At 33.1% G+C, this 23598-nt stretch overlaps 1 protein-coding gene across 10 annotated transcripts in view; it reads right to left on the reverse strand.

Moving 5' to 3' along the window:
• The window catches only part of LOC106883893 (AT-rich interactive domain-containing protein 1A), an 86841-nt gene that overhangs the window by 32336 nt on the left and 30907 nt on the right, over positions 1 to 23598 (reverse strand). For 6 of the 10 annotated variants that reach the window (XM_052974205.1, XM_052974206.1, XM_052974204.1 and 3 more), the window contains 9 exons: positions 22632 to 22797; positions 21656 to 21748; positions 18620 to 18766; positions 15080 to 16267; positions 12236 to 12414; positions 9558 to 9683; positions 4720 to 4917; positions 4080 to 4299; positions 3072 to 3963 (listed from right to left, as the gene is read on the reverse strand). In XM_052974205.1, the coding sequence (XP_052830165.1) occupies positions 3072 to 3963; positions 4080 to 4299; positions 4720 to 4917; positions 9558 to 9683; positions 12236 to 12414; positions 15080 to 16267; positions 18620 to 18766; positions 21656 to 21748; positions 22632 to 22797 (3209 nt within the window). The remainder of the gene's footprint in view (positions 1 to 3071; positions 3964 to 4079; positions 4300 to 4719; positions 4918 to 9557; positions 9684 to 12235; positions 12415 to 15079; positions 16268 to 18619; positions 18767 to 21655; positions 21749 to 22631; positions 22798 to 23598) is intronic. The other 4 variants (XM_052974209.1, XM_052974208.1, XM_052974211.1 and 1 more) reach the window with 4 other exon arrangements.

The raw sequence follows: 23598 nt of genomic DNA on the forward strand, positions 1-23598 counted from the left end.
GAGAGAGAGAGAGAGAGAGAGAGAGAGAGAGTTTTTGTTTTTTTTGATAATACATATTCAAAAGATAAGATTATACATAGGGTGACTTGTAACTATTTTCATCGAGTAAGTAATGCAACTGCAGATCTGTTGTTTTCATCACTAATACTGGGGGATACACTGTGTCTTGCTAGCCAAGAGGGTAATGCCAGCTGCCCCTGTATCTGGCAGGGGAACATTAGCCAACTGTTCAGGTCTGTGTATTGCCATCTGTGGTGCAACTGAATATACACACACCAAGAGAAAAAGAGTGGGTGGGAAAGAGTATAACAAAAATGATAGGAGCACCATTTATACTAAGAAAGGTGTATATCTATATATATACATGAATGAGATTTAATTGAAAATATGAAACAAAGGCTTTAGATTTTAGAGACACATCAAAATATTTAGAAGGTGAACCCAGAAGTTGATGCTCAAACATACACACCAAGAATTTTAAAGTCAAAGGCTTGCGAATACAATTTGCACAGAATATGGTTTATCAACATCACCCTCACCATTAGCAAAAGTGTATCACTGCAATTTTCTGTCCACATCTCATTTCACACAAAGGATATTTTAGTTTGAGAAGGATTTTAATGGAGGGATAGCAGTTCTCACTTTTTCGTTCATAATAGCACCAGCAGACCTTGGGTCAATTATCATCCCCACCCCCATCACTAGCAAAACTGATTACAAAAGAAATCTCTATGCAAGTGTTCATCTTATTGGAATTAGCAACCAAATCTCTATGAAATGTTTTTCTTTTTCTAAAACAAAAGGAGGGAGGGTGTAGCGGATAATGTAACTCTAGATGCAATGTCTGGATCACATGCACACAGATATATACACATATATATATCAATAAACACACATATCGGTCATCATTCTGATTATTGTATGCCCGTTTTCCACACTGGTAAGTCGGAAGATTCAACAGGAACTGACAGCAGAAAGATGACTACTTACTCCAACATCTCTGTTTCAAGTTCTACAGCTGGATGGCCTCCCTAATACCAATCACTTTACAGTATATTGGGAGCAATTTTTACATGGCACCAACACTATAGAAGTTGTCTAGCTCCTAGTAACCCTAAAGAGTCTTCTAAACCCTGCAGATATGCTTCCATATAAATCTGTGGTTCCCTTTTGTTAACCTCAATTTCTCTGAAGTTCCATAGCCTTTCTGCATTGATTCTATTTCATAACATTTGTTTTATTTACTTCATTCTACACTTTCCACACACAGACACATTCATCACAGGCACTTACCACCAAGTTATTTGGAAATCAATTCATCCATTCTAATTCTCACTTCATCTACTAACACATCATTCATTCTTTGCATTCTTTTCCCAGTTTTTTGCAAAACTTTCCGACTTCACTGACCACATTGTTGAAAAACTAGGCTAAAAATAACACTCATACTAAACAATTGCTGTCAACAAAGTTTTTTTTTCATCACCTCCTCTGTTACCATTCAATCTCTACACAACAGATTGTTACATCATTATCATAACCATACCCATCGACAGACATCAGATTTATATCTGCTTTTATGCTTAGATAGTCTGTCCTATTAAAGTATCTAAACAGCAAACAAATGAGATAAATCCTCGCTTGTATAGGATGCCAATCTACAAAAAGTCTAAATTTCTTTGTTTTCTTTATTACTTAGTCAGGGAGAGAAAGTGACCATAACCCTCTATTTTTGAAAGTCTCAGAGACTGGAGAGAGAAAGTTATATACAAACTGGAGATCTAGCCTAAATGCTTACAACTGAATAAACTCAGTCAAAGCACCATAAGGGGCAGGTGATACTGTTAAACTACGAAACATATTAAGTCTAGCAGCCAAAAATTCAGAATGCAAAAAGCTAGAAAAAGTACTACAAAGCATTTCACCCTAACAAGTCCATCAATTTATTGTCCTGGATTTATATGTTATACTTTTTGGTTCCAGAAAAAATCTAAGACACAAATGACCTCAGCAGTATCTGAATTTAGAGTAAAGTTAACTGGAACAAACACCAGAGGTATTTTGCCTAATACTTTTATAACTCTGCTGACTTGTTGCCCTCCTAAGGGATTTGGTGATTAATACATGCTAAAGCTGGAAATAGAAATCAGCAAATAAGGATTCCTAGGATTCAGAAAAAATAACTTTTTTTAAACAAACAGAATAGACGTTTCTATCTCAGACAATTGGTGGCTCTTTTATAAACGTCAATGATAAGACTTGTTTTGACAAATTCCCATTACTCGTTTACAGAATTAAAAGAATTACAATAATAAACTGTCTGTTAGAAATAATCAGAAGATGAATGTCTCATAAATGGGTAGGAAGCAACTATGGCCATAAGCTTAGTGTACACAATATACATTTCAAATGTTATCAACATCACTGTTGAGTCCACTCTTTCGCACGCAAATACCCAACTTTCCAAACAATCACATCCATCAGAGATTTACACAGGAATTGGAAGTAAAAACATCGAAGTACCATCCTTTAAACTTGGCAAACAAGTCATCATTCTAAAGACATAATTTTACCAATAAATATTTAATACACGTAAGAAAAAAATTGTTGAAAGCTTGAAAGTTGCTAAAGTACTATGTAGTCATTAGTTCAAACATTATTACTAGTATGTTTTACTACCCACTCACCCCACATATCTCTGCCTGCTTTCTTTTTTTTTTTTTATTATCTAGTTGACAAATACTTCACAGCTGAACATAATTGTGCTAACAAAAGTATACTACACTATACTACAGCATGGAAAAAAAAAATACATGTAAAACAAAAATTTAAAAATAGAAAAGGAAGAATAAACATGCTATATTTTCAGCTCCACTATAATCAGTTATCCATCAATGGACAGGTGATAAAGACTCCCACATAGTAGTTAAGTAGCTAACAATCAAAACCAGATACTAAGCAACCTCTACAACACTATTCACAGACAGGCACACACATACTAACATTTTACAAACTACTATAATCTTTAAAAATAAGAAAAGAAAGGAGAAAAGCAACAAGTGTATACTTACCGTTCACGGTCAAACTGAGGTCCAAATGGGAACTGAGCACCTGATACTTGACTATTCCGAGGTCCAAATTGAGTAGCTGCAGGACCAAAATTTTCTGAATTTCTATTATTGTTATTGAAATTCTCCATACCCATTGTCCTTCGATAGGCATCATTATACTGTTCATTTTGACCAATTCGGTTCTCAGAAAAGTTGTTCATAGACTGTTGGCTCATATTTGAGTATGGTGACATTCCGTGCTGGGCATTTTGACGATTGAAGCCATAATTACCAGACATGGTAGTCTGTGATTGCATGCCAGAGTAGGGTGGCATCTGCGAATTCATACTCTGCCTGGGATAACTTGGGCCACTGGCACATGGCTCATCTGCAAATGGGTCCTGAACACTAACACTGTCACTTTCATTTTGAGGTGCCTGGTTCATGTTGGAAGATAAATTGTTGTTAGAAGGTCCCATGTTGTTACCAAGCATGTTGTTATTTGATGTTGCCATGTTATTTGCCATCATATTATTATTTGGACCCATATTGTTTGGCATCATGTTGTTTGGGGCATACGAATTCCCCATCATATTATTAGAAGGGGGCATGTTCCCTGGCATCATATTGCCATGCATACTGTTTGGTCCAGAAGACATATGGTGAGGAGGGAGCATACTTGAATTTGGACCACCCACAGAATTTTGAGCCAGCATGCTATTGGAAGGGTTCATACTGTTCATCATATTTCCGTGAGGCATCATAGTTGAGCTCATTGGACCAATGTTAGATTCAGAATTGGGGCCTCCTATATAGGATTGCATGTTTGGAGAAAATGGGTCCATTCCTTGGCTGTTGCTGTTAGGTGTGCTAGGGGGTCGGAATGCATCTTGAGAAGAGCCTTGGGAGCCAGCTGAAATGAAGAACAAAACAAAATAAATAAAATGACATTAACAGAAAGAAGAAAAAAAAAAAAAAGAGAGCTGAAAAGTCATGTTGCATTATTAACGAAGAGAATTTCAAACTCACCTGGTGAGGGTGCTCTTCTCTGTTTGCTTTCTCGTTTCTGTTGCATTGCTGCTTCCATTTGTGCTAGTATTGGTGCTGGATCTATACCTCCTTTGTCATATTTGCATTCCATTGCAAATAAATACCTAACATAATTCTTTTTTAAAGTGAAAGCAGCACTTGCTGAAGAGCCTATGTTCACAACTGCACAGATCTCTTTCCATTTCTTAGCCTTGCTTACCTGCAGAAAGTACAGAAATTGTTTGCACGTCAACATCTACGCAAATCTTACAAGCAGTAATAAACTCTTTACAGTTAACACTTTAAAACTCATATCTACTAGTAACATACGCAATGGTGCATGCTACACTGTAATCATGTTAGGAATCGTGTCGTCAAAGTTATCTCCTCCATCCATTTTGTAATAATAATTCTAACACTAAAGTCCATAAAATTATTACGCTTACCTAAAACATAATGACCCACTCCCTGTCCTTAACCACATACTTCCAAAGTAATTTTTTAATTAAATAATTATAATCTAAAACACTGAAAATCATTAAGAATTAAGCCTGTTCACTTTCTGCTAATACCAAATAGCGTGGATCAATTCCATGTAATAACCACACATAAAAAGCTGTTAAGAGAGAGAGCAACTTACCTCAACCATTCCTCCTCTATCCTTTACACTGTGGTACAGTTTATAGAGATCGAGGGGCTGTTTACTGATTTGAGGCATTGATGTTATAGGTGTACCTTTCTCTTCTAGAAAATATAATAACCGATCTAGAAAAGTTTTTCTATCTGGTTCATCCCCCATGGTGTATAACTTGTGTAAGTCGGCAGTCTGTCCAGGTTTCTACAGAGGAAAACAACCATAAAAGAATAGTTAAAAAAAGATTTTCAAGAAATAAAAAAAATCAACAATTAGCAAACGGATAATTAAAACTAACCAGCAAAAGTTGAAATAACTAACAACTAGAAATATTTTAAACTAAAATTAAATATCATAGAAAATTCATAAGTAATATTTATAAACACTTAAAACAGTAATTAAAACTGCATCTATAAAATAAAGGATATAGATTACAAATTAAAATCTTTATGACCTAACATTTATTGCCTACAAATTGATGTAATCATTGTCTTATGAGGTGGTATCAAAAAGTTCCTGGACTAGTTATGTTTAATAAAAAATAACTTATTTACCTAAGGTTTTAACATCATCATCTTCCAAATAGTCACCTTGTGCAGCACTAAACCGGTCCCAGTGTTCCTGCCACTTTTGGAATCCGGCCTGGAAGATGTTTCCCGTAAGCAAGTGATTTGCTCTGGATTTTGACAACATTGTTAAAACAGTAATTACCGAGCTGCATTTTCATCTTGAGGAAGAGATGCCAGTCCACAGTTACTAAATCTAGCGAATAGGGTGGGTGCGGAAGCCATACCATGTTTTTGGTGAGAAACTCACAAGTAAAGAGAGCCTGGTGACAGGGTGCAATGTTGTCATGAAGAATCCAATTCTTCACGCTCTGCAGATCCTGTCACTTTTGTTAAATGTCCTCCCTCAAGCACTTCAAAATGTCACAGCAGAACTCTCAATCGACGGTCTGACCCTGCGGTACAAATTCTCGATGCACAATACCACATTTCCAGGAGTGATACTTGTGGCATATCTTCCAGGGACATTCTTCTGCTTTTGAAGTGCCCGTGCCACTTGAAAAACATTGCGTACAACCCACTGCCTTGTCGCCGTAAGCTTGCCTAAACATGCTCAATGGTCTGCTCTGTAGCAGACTTCCTAAGTTTAATGCAAAATTTCACATTGGCTTTTTGTTCTAACTTCCTGTCCATGACAAAATCACAGACTACAGCATACATGTGATCACAAATTTCACATCTTATGAAGTAAACACTGCAATGTCACTCGTCACACTGCCTCATGAAGGTCACTGCTAGCTCTCATGGTGCATGCAAGTGTGTGCCGCCATCTGTTGGTACGCTACAGAACTAGCCCAGGAACTTTATGATACTACCTCATATTTATGCATACACAATCACACAAAACCTTTGTAATGGAGCAATGTGCTTAACATAAGAAAAATTTTTTTGTCAATTAGAATCACTTTCATTCTAGTGTAAAGATTTTAGTTTGATAGGTTTTAAGTTGAAATTTTTAAGAATGGAAAATTTAGTAAAATTTTCAGTTTTGTACATGAACATACATTAGAATCTTAAAACCAAATTAAATTGTAGTGAAAACAGATATAAACTGCTAATCCAAAACTAATCTGGATAAATGTTCCAGATTTTTATAGAACATCTAGAAATTAAAAAGCAGTAGTGTTAACATTAGTAACATTAGACATCTAGAAGGAAAGGAACTTCCAGAATATACAGAAAAATAAGAAATCAAGCTACCTAAAATGAGTTCTAAAAGCTGTGGTGTACTGGTTTGATTGCAATGATTGTTAACAAAAAACAGTTCAATTGGTTGAAAGAATTAAAAATAAAAAAGCAGAATAAAACTCCTGAAATATTTACAGACAATTCATCTTAGCATGTGAACCAACTGATGAAAAGAACAGAAGACAACATGCATCCACACATACATACTAAATGCAAACACACATAGAAGACCAACAGATACAGGAATGAAGACATGTCTAAGCAACTTTGGAAACACAACAATATAACAGAAAATAATGCAAGTAAAATGTGTTCACTTCATTACAGACTTTTTACAATAGATTGTTTTCTGACCATTTTCAGTTATCAAGAATATAGTGCAGAAGACAGTGATCACAGGAAAGATACAAGAAGCTACCCACAGAGCCACTTTTAAGTTGTCATACCTTAACTACAACGAAACATGTGAATAGAGTATGTTAAATGTTGTGAACAGTTTATTTTTACAGCACAAACTTTTAAAGAATAAAGAAAATGAAACAGAAGTCTCATCATAGTTATAATGCTTCTAAATCCATCCACCTTACAGACTGAATACAAACAACAGAAATACAATGACAAACATGCATGGTAATGAACAAAAACAGAGAAGAAACTGAAAATAAAAAAGGTGTTATATAATGCAGGCAGTGTAGATGGATGGAAGGCTTGACACATCAGATCTAGGCTTAAATTAATATGCTAACATTTGTGAGCAATTCAATGATTTATTTTATTTATGACTGGAATCTGAAGCTATGTACCAAAATTAAACTTAATGAAACCAAATTAAGATCAATAAATATTTATGAATGCATCAACAATGAGTAGACTAAAAATTATCAATATTGTGATCGTAGCTCTGTTTCAATACCATTTTGTAAATAGAAAAATCTGTATTCTCAACCATATATACATATGTATGTATGTGTATATATATATATATATATATATATATATATATATACACACACACTTGAACACCCATAGTGGAAGCCACTTATGATCACTTTAGAACAGAACGCATTAGATAACAATTACTAGCTGGTAATATCAAGCCGAGAATATAACAATATCCTAAACACGTTTGAGAACTTCTTATTTTGATAACAATAACCATATGATAAAACACACAAACATTACATAGAAATTACTTAATGCTATAATTACAAACTGGATTGGATTAATGTTCATGTAACATAATACATCATTTATAAATCAAGGAAACTACTAGAACAACATCATAGTTTTCTTTTTATTACTTTTCCAAGAGTAATAAATATACTTCACTCTCCACTATATCTTGACATGGCTAACAGAAGCTATCAATACAGTTTCTTCTAACGATGTACAGTCTGTTAGAGTAATTCTTTGAAACTGATAGAAGTGAGATAAAACAAAACTAAATGCTGTATCAGTATACCACAAAGAAAAACGAAAATAACTTCTCGACTTTTTCTTTTTTAATTCATTCACAAGACAGTTACACCTTATAGATCTTATTTGTCACTCCAAAAACAAACGAAATTTCAAAGAAAACTAGTATCAAAATTTTGTTTACAATTCTAAAAAAAAAGAGAGATCCCTATTTTTGGATGGATATTCTGTCTATTTATGCACTTACGCTCAGGTAACTAAAATAGATTTTTTAAAGATTTTACAAAATCTCATTAGAAAAGTTATTTGTCAAGATAATACATCATATACAATATCTAAATCTAATTGACAAACCAATATATAAAAGCTTATTTTGCATCACACAAACACACACAGTGGAAGAAATAGAGATAGAGAGAGAAAGAAAGAGAAAGAGAGAATGTTGTTTTGAGATGATGGAAAGTGATCTAAGATGACAGACTTATGTGATGGCAAACATTTTGCATGCAATTATGTCAACAAAAACACTATTGAAAATTTCTATTATTATAATTATTATTATTTTTTAAATTCAGTTATGTCAATCATTTATTTCACAGTATTGAAAAATAAATTGGAAAAAGTGTGATAAGCAGAAAAATTAAGAAATATATCTGTTAATATTTTAAATTTAATTATTTTGTAGTTAATATAAGTTAATAGCAAAAAGTTTAAATTGGAGGAAAAAAATGCAATGAACATCAATCTTGCAAACACATAACCATAGTGTATGAAAAGTAGTGGCCAATCCTTATTTTCAGAGATGAAGCAGAAATATTAAGTGCAGAGTTAACTTATTAGTAACTAGCATCCAATACCAACAGACCAGCTTAGAGGTAGATATTAAAATTTGGTATTTCTGCTCAATAACATCAGAAAAGAGACCAGATTTCTGTGGTGCAATCTTCTAGTAATGCACCATCATGATAGCATTAAAAAGACTTAAAAGAAACTTATGACTAATTCTGTTGAATCTTGTGTGAAATTCTTAATTTGCATGAAAAACATGGAAAGTTAACTTCTTGAAAATATTTTTATAATTAACCATAAAATAAAATTCAAGAAATCCAGTCATATTTTCTATGAAATATAATTTAAGCAATAATGATGTTGCTTGTTAATGTTGTTAGCCTTCTTCAGGAAAGACGTAACTAAAAAGTTATGATATAAGTTTGATGAAGAAACGGTTACATTTACACTTAATTTTGGAGGGAAGACAAACAAATAAGATGAATATAAAGTGTGATAAATGACAATTGCTGTGCTTTGCAAGGATGAAAAAAAAAATTACTGCACAACTAGAATATATATACTAACTAGTTATTATTATATAACATTATGTGTATGTGCAACAAAATATGTTTTAATAGACCTAAAACCAATAAGTTATGAAAACTCAAAAGTGGCAGCAGGGATATGTGAATGACAAACAAAATGCCAATAGAAGCAGGAAATGGGAGGGCATAAAAGGTTGTGGCGTGCACCAAGCTCCAGATAAGATCCAGTAATAAAGCAAAGAGAAAAGGAGGGAAAAAAAAGAGGAAAAAGAAAAATAGTAGATGGGACCAATATAGTGAGTAAAAACCAAAAGCATGAACCCCTGGAAACAAGTGACGACAACCCAAACCCACTTACTGGAGTGCCCACCGACCAGCTTGTCGGACTGTTAAGGTTCTCTATCTCCTCTGGATAGGAGGACACACTTGTTCCACTTGGAGATTGGGATAGATTGGTCGGTGTTGGGGGATGTGAAACACAATCCTAGAATGAACATAGACTGGCACTGAACCTTCTCGTTATAAAAATAGCAACAATTTGGTAATGTTGGATGGAAGAATGAAAGAAAAATACCAAATGTTGCCTTCATCAATAAACAAAACCCAACTGGGTATAATGTAGTGTTATTTATGCCTAACAAATGAGAGCAGGGATCTTAATTTTTTTGAGGAAATTTATTCCAAGCATATTTAAAATGGTTTTAAAAAAATAGAAATAGACAAATCTACTCTCATACATGGAAAGAAAAATATATAAATTAAGTTAGAGAATTAATGGCATTCGTTCATGGAATAAAAACATTAAATGAAATTCTTATACCAGATATCTTGATTTTTGTATAGAATAGAATTTGTAACAATTTTGGATGTTAGCATTTAAAATGCTGAAATTCAAAACTATTTCAAATTTTAAGAAATTTGTTGCTAAATTATTGACAGTTTCAACATAAAATTAGATTATTTTTGATAGAGAGAAGAATGAAAAAGAGAAGAAAGATACAAAACTGTAGAATGAAAGGTAGGCTGTGTTGTTACACATACATTCATGGGAATACATTAAATGGGAAAACTGAAGAAAACCAGTTGGAAACATGTTTTTTTTTTGTTTGTTTTTTTTTTTTTCTTGAGTGTGTATGTAATTGGGAGTTTCAGATAAAAAAAAAAAAGTTTCTAATACCAACTTTGAGAATATCTTATTGCTACATAAAATTATAACAATTTTTTGTGCAATTATAGATCATAATGTTTCTGAACTCGGTCAATTTTTGTCTTTTGTCCCTCAGAAGGTTGGTAAAATAAATATGAAATTATATAATAAAACTGTATTCCCTCCCCACCATAAACTGTGTGCTTTCTGCTTAGGCAAGGTATTATGAAATATATTAAAACCATTGTTTATGTTAATGTGTGTGTATGCAAAGAATCCCTAACTGTGTGTTGCATTACTATACTGTTTCCAGAAACATTTGATTTGGTGAAGCAATATTGAAGAATATCCAATCAGGAAAAAGTTCAGGGACTTCTGACATTCAAAACAAATAAGTATTCACTAAAGACAACACCTACCTCAAAATAAAATAATATATTTCACAGTATTAACTTCAATGAAGTAAAATCCCTATATGCATTTTCATCCCATATCACCTCTTCCATAATGCCAAATTCTGTCCTAATTACTTCTTGCTAAATTATCTCGCCTTACTACTACCACAAATAACATCCACAAACGCAAATACTTTTTCATTCAAACAACATGTCTTAAAGCATGGACATCAACTAATGTTTTCTAATAATCCATGTAATTTACTTGAGCATACAAATGCTGCATATCTAGCAGACCACATTGTTTCATTTCCAGTTATTGCTGATCTTGTATTTCGATTGCAATAGACCATAACACTTGCTTGCTACAGACACTTCATATAATCTACCATCTGGTCAGAGAGAGAAAGCAGACATCTCAGAGTATTTTTTTGTATATCTTCAAACCTTTAGTATATAGCCACCATGCTATCAAAGCACCACAGCCAATGTTGATTATTGTCGTTTATATAGAGCTTCATAGTCTGCAGTTTTTGATTGCTTGTGCTGTAAGTTATTCCAACGTAACTGATGTATTATCAGTTTTGATTTTTCAGGCAATCTAATTTAGTGCACGAGTACAATTTTATAACCAGTCCATATGATTCAATATTTTCAAAATATTGAAGATAGAACTTCAGCTTTTTTTGTTTTGTTTTTTTTTTAGCAGAGATCCATCCTGAACTTATGAGAATTTCCAAATAATTTCATCATATATGGCATAGCTAGCGTAGTCCTACCGAAAGGTACTGATAAAACAAAGCATTTAATCAATACTCAACAACTGGTTGAAGTTACTTAACATAAACTGTATGGATTTAATAATATAGCCAAACACACACTAGCACACTTTTAGGGGGGGCTAAACTAGTAAAATTAAAAATCTATTGTTACAATTATAACAGGTTATAGTTGAGTACAAAAAGCAGCATTAAGTTTCAATTGTAAGATGTGTATTTTGTGCTTGAAGGTAAAAAGCCGGTGCCTCAGAATCTCACAATGTAATGACTGAATTAATTGAGAATGAAGTATTAATAGAATAATTATGATGCAAAAATTCACACAAAAAGTCAAGAGCAAATTTACTTTAAGGAAAAAAAAAAGCAAGAGATTGGATTAAGATGTTATTTGTATGTGTGTGTGTGTGTGTGTGTGTGTGTGTGTGTGCTTGTGTATGCATGAGTGTGTATATATACATAAAAAAAAAATATATATATATACATACACACACACACATACATAGATACATACACACAGATATATATACACACACACACACACACACATATACACACACAAAACTCACACTGAAGATTTTCCTGTGTTTTAAAACATGAAGCATTCAAAACTCATAAAGAGAAAAATCTTCCAACAAATCACAGTGAAATCATGGTAACAATCAAGGAAGCATGAAAAAAAAAAAAAAACCTATAAATGCAAAAGAGTACCACCAACCTTTTTCTTCTTTTCTGGTGGTTCATCGGAAGACATTACATTTCCTGATGAACTTGAATTCACCATTGGTGGGATGCTGTATGTTGAAAGTAGATCTGGTTGGCTATCGTTACTCATAGACTCCACAACACTGGCAACAGGAGCTGTAATGGCCTGAGTGACCATTGTGGCGGTGTTTCCTGAAGAAGCAAAAGAAACCCAAACACTGAGGTCTTCCTAGTAACTCAAAAATATACATTTATAATAACACAGTCCAACATTTTAAACTTAGTAGCTCAGTTTCATTTAAGCTCCAGATATATAAAATACACTGAGTTTATGTAAATTAATCAAATAAATACAAATTAACCTGTAAGATAAAAAAAATATTAAATCAAGCAAATGTGAAGAACCTAGTTTGATGTGCCTATTAAAAAATATAAAAAGATTTATAATCACATGACAACTGACATTAGCTATATTATAACCAAAAACAAAAATAATACAAGCTATTTTGATTCCTAAAACTTATTTCACAAGTTCCTTAAAAACTTAAATTTTGGATTCACAAACACATCGACGTGTTATTTGCATATGAAATGTGACACCTAAAAAACGATAGGGGCTACAACTTTGTTCTGATGTTCATTCATCTGTGTAGCCCTTTCATGTCATTTATATTGTTAATGTGTGCCCCATTTCCTCCTTACTGTGGACTTGTATATAAGGATTGTATTTCATATATAAGAATTCAAAATACATGTAGCTAATGCTCAATTAAATATCATAAATTTAAAGCTGGTATTTATATCAATAAAAAATAAAAAGGACTAAGCAAAATCAGGAGTCTTTCTTTTTAATAAAAGCCTTTTTAATTTCTAACAATTAATTAACCTACCAAAGAACTGATTGGAACTTAAACTTCGTAAGATAGAAGATTCTGCATTAAATTGGCAGTAAACAATTTCACTTCAACTAAGGGCCAAGTTTCAAAGAAATCACAGAAGCAGCAGAACACATTGGTCTTATTTAAACAGCAGTGATTTAAACCATATCTAATGTAATAGCACCAGCTACTTTGAGCAATTTTGCTAAGTGAATTTCTTCTGAAACAAGAGACTAACTGTCGATTCCAAGGTGGGGAACTTATGAGTGAATGAACACCAAACAACAACTCAATCAGTAATGCTGAAATCTCAATGAAGTCAATATTCATTAATACAGTTTTGATTTTAAGTTTACAAGAAAATATTTTTAAAAAATGAATTAATAAAGATAAATTATGAATAAAAACAAGATTATTGAAAAGCTATTCTAATAGCCGAGTGGACAATAATAAATAATGTTTTGTTAGAAGTTAAAAACAAAGTTGAATGAGACTTTATTTCAAATATAATTTTCTAATTAAATATTCTACCAATATGTGAAATTATACTACAAAGAGAAAATAAATTGAATGAAGAGTGTTTCATTTCATATCTTCAGATATTAATGAAAATAAAGATAGAAAGTTAATTAAATAATTAGTATTCAAGATGGCAAAAACATTTTGTTGAAAGTTATTGTGGAAAATATGTCTTTTGCCTATATTAAAATAGTTGAGAACAAAATATTAGTTATTAAAATAATTCCAAACTTACAACAGATCCACGATAAAATTTTTTTTAAAAAACTAACAATCTCACATAACTTTCTTTACTTTTAATATTTTAAGTAACAAACAAGCTGTTTTTTTTTTGTTTTTTTTTTTTGTTCTCCTCAGAATCAATTAGCAGTGAACTATCTTACTAGAGAGCACTAAAAGATAAATAATCTTAAAGGCTGCAGGAAACACTGAAAATATATAAGGAATCAGAATTTTTAATCCAACTTTTAATTTATTCTCTAGTTTTCTTCTTCGATAGAATAACACTGAAGCAATGTAGATTATGTCACAGAAATAACAAATGGTTGGACATAAAATATGATTGTTGTAAATTTATTCTCTGAATTTTTGTAAATAGTTACAATGTTTAAGTGAACTGAGCCATTTCCAACAGAAGAGATTTAGAAGGCATTATAGAGAAGGTGCTCATTATTAATGGAATTCGATAAAATAAATATTCCTTGTCAGCTTCAGTATAAAAAGATACACTAAAATGCTTCAATTTGAGAAGAAATTACACATTATGGTAGAATAATAAAGCTAGATTAATAATTCTTTTAATAAAATTTATACAAACAAAATACGAAAACAAATACAATAATGTTCTTTGAATACAAAGAAAAACACAACATAGTGACAAAATGTAGAGAAACAAAATAGAATACAAAATAAAATTGCAGGTCACATTTAAAGTGACAGCTCATTCCACTGAACAACATAGACAGTTCCTAGAAATCAGGAAAGTTACAAGGGGTTTCTAAACTATTTTCCCAGCTATTGAGTCTTAACTATTGCTCAAAAGGCACAAAATAACTCAAAACAGAACTAGACAACAACATTCCATGCACCAATCATTAGAAGAAAAAAATTTTAAAAAAACAGACTAGTCTAAGGAAGAATGGAAAACATTCAGTAAGCAACTCTGAGTTATGTATTAATGCACACACATAACTGAAGTTTATAAACAAAAATGAAAATAAAAAACATCCAAAGACACAAAAAAAAAAGCAAAGCAAGACATGTTCTCATTGTAGTGATTTTTCTCTGTTGTCAATGTGAAAATGTTACGTTTTCTGCCAGAGAATAACTCAAAGGGATCAAATAAACTAAGAATTTGTCAATGGAAAAATAAAATAAAATGGGCAAGAAGAGTCAAAGAGAGGCTAGACTAACAGAAGCAAAAAGCTGTGCTGAAGAGACAAGACCAAAGCATTGGTTACCTGCACTAGAATTTGCAGTAGAAGTGGTTGTGTTGTGACTGTCTTCTAAGGATAAATTATTTGAACTAGGAGCCTGGCTGCTCACGCACACATGTTGGCTGACAGGCACTGAGGAGGAAGTAGCTGGGCCAGCAGCAGAACTATGGCGAGTTGACATGGAACTTGAAACAGTTGGTCCAACAACACCAGATGAATCTAGACTACCAGGTGGGATGATGCGACTGCCATCACTGTTACATTCACTGTTCTCGTCAACAGCTTTGCCTTCCTCTGTGCTATCACCTTGGGTTGGGATTCCAATGCCGTCCATACCCGAGTTGGCTGTCGGTGGAATCATCGCACTAAAACTGCTGGCACAGTTACTTGGTAAACATCCTTCTTTAGACAAGGAAGAGGGAGTTTGTTTCATTGGATCCAATGTTCGATTGGAATTAGCACTAGTGGTGTTGCTACTGTGTGTGCTGCTGGTTGAGGGACTAGTTGGGCTACAAGAATTTGATTGTTGAGTCATAGAATTAGGCACTGTTGTTTGAGACACTGAAGAAGGAAACTGACCAGATGAACTAGGAATATTGTTGATGGCAGAAGAGAAGTTCATTGATCCAATGTGACTGGATGAAGGACCAGCAGGTGCCATTCCTGGAGGATACATTCTGGCTGGCTGATTAGATGATCCTGTCCGTAACTGATGACAACGAGTGGCAGCAGCAGTATTAGCAGCAGCTATCATAGCTGCCTGCGCTGCTGCATGTGCACCTTTAACTCCAGGTACAATAGGTGGTGTTACACACTGGCCACTTGGTGACATGGTCATGGTGTTGGCACCTCCGGTTGAAGGGTGGGGTGGGTGAGGATGCGAGGGAAGAGGTGATGCTTGTTGCTGCTGCTGCTGCTGCATGGAATTCATCGAATGGTTTGGCATATTGGAGCAGGGTCCTCCATGAACATTTGGTCCTCCGGAAACTGCAGTACTACTATGACTGTTAAAATTACTACATTGTGAGTTCATATTGCCAGATTGTGGGTAGCTTGCACTATTGTAGTTAGCTGAGGACATATTTCTATTGATGGGCATACTACTATACAAAGATCCTCCAGATAACGAACTCATTTGGTTGGGTCCATTGTACACATTTTGCTGGGGATAATTCTGCATCCCTGCAGGGTTCTGTTGTCGATGGAAACTTCCTAGAAGCAAAGGAAAGAGTGTGTCAAAGGTAAAAGCAAATCTAAAGCAGATCACCGACTGAGGAAGAAGCAAAAATGAAAAATTATTATAGAACTACTGTTAGATGGGAAAGAAAAGAAAGAAAGGAAAAAGACCCACCCACCCAACCACTATTAATGGGTACATTTGGCTAAATCCTATATCATTTCAAAACAGACTGAGAAACTTCTTTTAAAAAAAGGTAAATCTAAATATCTATCTTGATACTTCTCAATTTTACTTTATAATCACAAGTCAAATGGCATGGTTAATGTCTTATCTCAGTAACATCCTCAAAGTAATTTTAGATGTTAAATATAGTTAAATCATTTCACAAACAGACTGAAAATAAATTTTGTAAAATCTTTGACAAGTCATTGTAACAGCAGCTGATATTACATTCATCTACAATAAAGAATTGTTTTCTTGTATGATGTAAAATGTTTTTGTTGCTTTTATCCCAAGTAAAATATAGAATAACTTGTATAACATGTACACAATTAGCAGTTGGTACTGTATGCAATTTGGTATAGCAGCATACCAGACTATAAAGATCCATGTTCTCCAATATGCAAATGGCTGCCGTCAATGAAAACTGGCTGCATAGGATAATCTGATTGTAAACCAGATCTAATCAGACTGTCACTTTCAAATGAGTGCAAATAATCAACTTGCTAAATTCTAGAAAGACATCAAATTTTCATAACAGAACAACCAATTCCAATGTGACAACTGAATAAATCAAAAAGAAAAAGAAGAAAAATATATTTTCTGGAAACTATCAAAGGAAAATTTAAACCTACAAGTGGAAATTATTAACTACAAAGTAATTAGCTAATTGGAAAATAATTTCAAACGTACATTACTCACTAGAAAAATTGAAATTCTAAGGTTTGATTTAACAAAGTAATGAGAGAGAAAACTGTATAAGACAACGCCTAATATGTCAAACAAAGAAAAGAAACTTATAAACTGTTTCAGAAAATTAGTCATCTAATTTCGAAATATAAATATCCAATAGAAGAAAACAGTTACCACAATAAAGGATAAATATAAAGTATTAAATGATGTATAAATATTTGCATAATTTAAGAAGACTCAAACAAGAATAGCACTGCTTAATTTGTCTAATTTCTTTTGATAATACTTTATATACTGCTAGAGAGAAAAGAAAGAGAGAGAGAGAGAGAGAAGGAAAGAAGTGATAGTGATTGAAGAGAGAGAGAGAGAGTAGGAAAGAACATCAATACTGAGCGGGTGCAATCTAAGATATTAACATGTGCTGCAGAGGACATTAATGCAAAAATGGTAAAGAATGAGAGCTGCAAATACACTTTCAGATTATAGGAAAACAAGTTCAGCATAAAGCTGGATAATATTGGCCCAAAGCTATTCCCCTTATGGTGACTTGGAATTCAGGGAAGAAAAGAAACACTTCTCAAATGACTTGTGAAATTATATTGCTAAACAAAGAATTATATATTAACAATTTCGATAGATTAAACTCTAAAGACACACTAAGCATATGAGGCACAAGGAAATTTATAAGGATCATTAAATAAAAATAAATTAGGAAAAATGAAACCAAATACTTAAATCTATAATATGAAAAAACAAAAAAAGCTTATTAGCTAAAAAAAAAAAAAAAAAAAAAATCAAAAGAAAAAAAACAATTTTTTTTAAATTTAGGATTTACACAATAACAGATTCAAGGTATCTTCAACAAAACAAGACATGAAAATAAATATCAATGTTTATTTAATACCATATAAGTATTTCAAACAAAAATTAAATCTTAGGTTAAGAAAAAAAGAAAAATGAAAGGAAATAAAAACATAATTTAATAATTTCATGCTATAACAAAAAAAAAATCAAAATAAAATAAAACAAAATGGAAATCTCAACTTAAGAAAATGAAACAAAGATGAAATAGATGTTAATGTTCACTCCATGCAATTAAACCAGCCAAAAGAGAAAGGAGTGAGGAATAAGTAGAAATGATGTTAGGCATGCCTTCACCAAAGTTGGCAGCATTGTTCAAACACACCCAACACAAAAAAAAAAAAAAAAAAAGGAAACGAAAAAACTATCAGTAAGGGGGCAGATATTCCAATACAACAACTGCTGCCCTCTTGGGCCATTTAGAGCTTCTCAACCACTACCAAGGGAAAGGAAGGTGTAAACAAAAATAAAATATCACCCACTAACTGGAAATAAACCCTTCTGCTCAAATGCTTTCTCATATTAGCAATGTTACATCATTTAAAGTCAGTTGAAAACAAACATTATTTGGCAGACTTAAGAAACTACAGAACTGAACTTTATTTACTCACCAGGAAATTGGGAATTGTACTGGCTAAAGTGACCTCCCATCTGAGAAACTGAGGCAGCCACAGCATTCATCCCTGCCATTGGTTTATTGGCTGTGTTGTACATCTGATTGGGGCCAACTGGAGGAGGCATAATATGCTGACCGAAGCCTAAGAAAATTGCAGACACTCAAGCATTAACTTTTCGATGATGCTAAACATCCTATTTTCATCAAGATACGTGAATTTAAAAAGAAATATTTAAAAAAATGGAAGAAAAGAAAAAATAAGTAGAGGTGGCCAAGACATTGATTCTGGCAGAGAGAAGGAATTACATAGCCAGCTCTAGATCATCAAGGTAAATTGGGGAAGATGTTTAAAAGTTAAGAATAATAGGTTTAATATCTGAAACTACCCCTCTATCATAAGACTGAGCACATGAAATCTTCAGTAACTTTCCACCTACTTCAGTTAGATTTAACAATGCATATCTTAAATTATTAAAACATGAGACGCAAAAAGCCTAGTTGAAAGTTTTGAAGAATTATAATTAGAATGGATGAATATTAATTATAAAATGAAGTAAGTAGAATTAAAAATATAAACCATTCAAACCATAATGTAACCATTATATATAACATCAAGCAAGTTGTTGTTAGTAGTAGTAGTAGTAGTGGTAGTAGTAGTAGTAGTAGTAGTAGTAGTAGTAGTAGTCTAAATATCAAACATAATTTGACAATCTTCTTGATTTACATATAAAATCATTTATAAAATAAAAAAGTAACATTACTACGGAAAAAAAAAAGTCTTAATTCTTATCATGCATTTTTAGGGTTCTCTTGCAAATTAATAAAGGAGTTTGTGTAGATTTGTTTAGGTTAATTTATCCTCTAATAGCTAGAGAAGATTAGGACTAGAATTATAGTCGGTTGAGGGAGGTGGTTCCAAAATTACAATATCATTCAACAGTACAAAAAAAGATCCAAAATTTAACCTCATTTTTCTTGTCTCTCTAAGACATTTTGATAGAATGTTTAGATGCTCTCTATTTATGGATATTCCTCAAAAATATCTTCTGATGGGACATACTATTTCAACACTTTCAACAGTAAATAACTTCAATTCCATTAATCCTTTAGCATTTAAATGAGCCATATCTGGCCTGGCACACCTACCCAACAATGTCATTCTAAGAATAAACAATAGCATCATTAAAATCTCAAAGTTACAAGATAATGCAAATAAGCAATACATTTGGCAGTGAAGGTACATGGCTCAGTAGTAAGAGTGTCAGGCTCACAATCATGAGGTAGTGAGTTTGATTCCCGGTCTAAGATGTTGTGTTCTTGAACAAGACACTTTATTTCACATTGCGCCAGTTCACTCAGCTGGCAAAAATGAGTTGAGAAGTCACTGGTGTCAAGCTGTATCGGCTTTTACCTTTCCTTTGTGCAACATTGGTGGCGCGAAGAGGGAAGACTGGTATACACGGGCAACTGCTGGTCTTCCACAAACCACCTTGACCGTACTTGTGTCTCAGAAGGTAACTTTTTAGATGCAATCCCATGGTCATTCATGACTGAAGGGGGTCATTACCCTTTTTTACATTTGATAGAGTAATATGACTGCTAAAGAGTTAAACGTGAGCAGCACCCAACTAGAGACTACATAACTGTTTCAAATATGAAGATTTCTTAGGGCAAACATACCAACAGAGCAAGGACTGCATTTCGAAAACTGGCTTTTTTTTTTTAGGGATAAAAAATAGTTTAGACCCCACTCGATAGTTTACTGGCAATTTACAAAGCTCAGGTTAATCCCCGCAATGGAATACTGCTCCTGCATCTGGGTCAGTGTTTCTGCCAAGCAGACAGACAGACATTCTAGACTGAACCCAGAAAAAGACCACTTCGATCAAACAGAACATAAAGTTACTCATAGACATACCCCATTCTTTGATCCAAAACTATGTTGTCTCCTCACCCTGTATCCTTCAGCTGAGTGGTCTAGTGCTGCCTCCACTTGGATACCCTTGACTGACTCATTTCACGTGTTATCCACTCCTCACTGCCCTGTCCCCACCCTTCGACTATTAAATCCAGTTTTTCCTACCCAACACATCAGCTGCTCTCTGGAACTCCCTCCCTGTTCATGTCTTTCTTTTGCAGAGTAAAACCTGCAACAGTCTTATGTAAAATGCTCATAATATCAATCTTGACAGCCTTGAAGAGCCAGTGAAAACCATCCATCATCCCCCATCCCCCAAAAATCAATAAATGGGTTTGAAATTAACACCTTGATTATAATTGTGAGAATTCAATTCTCTCAGGCATAATGCAAGTATGCGAGAGAGGTTGGGAGTATTTGAACTCTGCATTCAAAATTAAACACAATCCCAAATAATGACCGTGTAGTAAGAGGTCACCTAAAAATTGCTGGAAAAGGCACTGATCTAATTGGTGCACAGGTTAATTAGGGAACTTGGTGCTTTACAGCTTTGATTGAATGCTTAACATAATCCCTAAATAATCAAGGTATGCTCTGTTTAGAAGCAGAGCTAAATTGCTGAATTTATCTAGTATGTACTACATATGATAGTTGATCTAATAAGACAAGTTATAGATTATTGTGGCCTTTTGCTCTTACAATTACACAAATACTCTGGCATAAGATGGGATATGCAAAATTCATACAGAATTACCAATGTGGAAGTTCTCAAAATTAAGAAAATGAAAATAATAAAATCTTTCAGTAATGTCAAATTGAAATACAAGTGGTGCTGAGCAGGGTACATTAGAGACTAAAATGTGCAAAATCAAAATAGCCAGATGATATGCAGTATTGCTTGATGCTCTTGTTATTAATCAGAGAGTAAAACTGGTTAGCAAAATCAAGTTATTATTGTTCATTACATAGGAGACAGGCAGGTAAAAATCAGTTAAGTTTTATAGTTGATTCTTATAAGTTCATGGTTTGAGTTTTGCAAATGTTGAATTAATAGCAATGAATGAATGAAACCTGATTTGAGGTCGTATTGAAAACAACTGAGATGAACATTACCTTGACCTGTCATTTGTGACTGGGACATCGAACCTTGTCCATCCAACTGACTAGAAGGTGGACGAGGGGGCATTGGACTACCAGCTTGGTTTCCTTCAATAATGAGAAAAGAAAAATTATGTGTTAATTTATGTGTAAAATGTAAATGATTTCCAATATCACAACCCCTCCAAACAAAAAGTTAGCTACTTAAAGTGCTGTATGTAATTATAACAAGATGGAACTACCCACCTCAAACATTGGACAGATTATCACATTTACAGCCAAAATATTTCCAAGTTATTTGCTATAAATCCATAACCTCAGAGATTTATGAAATCATCATCATCGTTTTAACGTTTGCTTTCCATGCTGGCATGGGTTGGCTGGTTTGACATGGAGTTGGATAGCAGGGAGCTGTCCAGACTCCAAATGTCAGTTGTGGCATGGTTTCTACAACTGGATGCTCTTCCTAATGCAAACCACTTAACAATGTGCTGGGAAAATATCAACTGCCACTACATTACTTTTATAGTGGTTATCTTCATTAAAGCTCTCTAAGAACCATTTCACCACACCTAGATCATACCACAACTCAAGAGTCTGTTCAAAGGTCTTAAATAATACAAAACAGAGTAACTTTATTTTATAAATATGACAGCAATATTTTGCTTATATTGCTATGCTAGGTAATCCTCCACCCATTTTTCTTTTGCTAGTTGAGAAAGAATGAAATTTTACAATTTTGCATATTTCTGAAGCAATCAACACTTAATTCTAGAAATCTACATTCATAAGTGAAATATTGAGTCAAAATCTATGCAAATAACAAGACAAAATGAAACAAGAATTGGAGAAAAGAAGGAAGTTAAAAAACAAGCAATGGAAAAGTTTAAGAAATCAGAGTCAATGAATTAAGAGAAAGAGAAAGAAGTTAAATAAAACAGAGGAGGATTCAGAAAAGAAGAGGTCTTTTAATAAAATATATATGTTTTACCTGTAACAGATGCTGGAGTATTTGATCGAGATCCAGCTGAGCCAGCAGGTGATGGTGTAACCCGCAAGTTAGAAACACTAGGATGATGGCTCCCTGATGGAGTTGGAGTACCTTGAGATCCTCGTGTATTTTCAGAACTCATTTCATCAAATGTATTGTTACTTTCCTGAGGACAGAGGAAAATGTTTTAACAGAAACCCAAAAATTTTACACATTTAAAAAAAACATTTACACAATATAGACTAAAATCAAAACGTTTGTTAAATCTTAGAAACCCAACTAGCAAAATGTTTTCCAACTTTCGATCATTTATTTATCTTTATAGATAATATTTATGTTAAAATATTTACAAAGTAATATTTTACAATAATATTTTAACCAAGACAGTGCAGAGAAATACATATTGGAATATGGGACTGAAAATGTTGATACATGCAAACATTTCAAAAATTCCTTGAAATTGTTCAAGAGCAGTTACTAGCACCGTCCTATGGAAATTAAACACTATCAAACTCAACAATAGACATTACTTGGGACAAAATATTAACACCATAGCTACAAACCATCATGCAGTATGGCTACTCTAAGCCATACCCACCACCACTGGCCCATCCTGTAAAACTGCCATCAAGGAAGACCTATATATATTATTTAGAACTTATAGTTTCATTTCAACATAATATTAGAACTTCGATTGGAATAGTGTTGATATATTTTCGATTATTTTTGATTAATATTATTTGATTAATTATTAATCTTTATAGTTTATAATATCGTTAAAGTTTTTTTAAAATCAAAACTTTGTATATATATATATAAAGTTTAACCTTTTATTCTTAATAATTTTTTCTTTCCTAATTTTTTCATTCATAATTTTTTCCATTCATAATTTTTTCATTCATATTTTTTATTATTACGTTTGTAGAAATAAATAATCTTGTATTTTTCTATTATTCAATTGATCTTT

Source organism: Octopus bimaculoides, chromosome 18 (assembly GCF_001194135.2).
Source record: "Octopus bimaculoides isolate UCB-OBI-ISO-001 chromosome 18, ASM119413v2, whole genome shotgun sequence".
NCBI classification, from domain to species: Eukaryota; Metazoa; Mollusca; class Cephalopoda; order Octopoda; family Octopodidae; genus Octopus; species Octopus bimaculoides.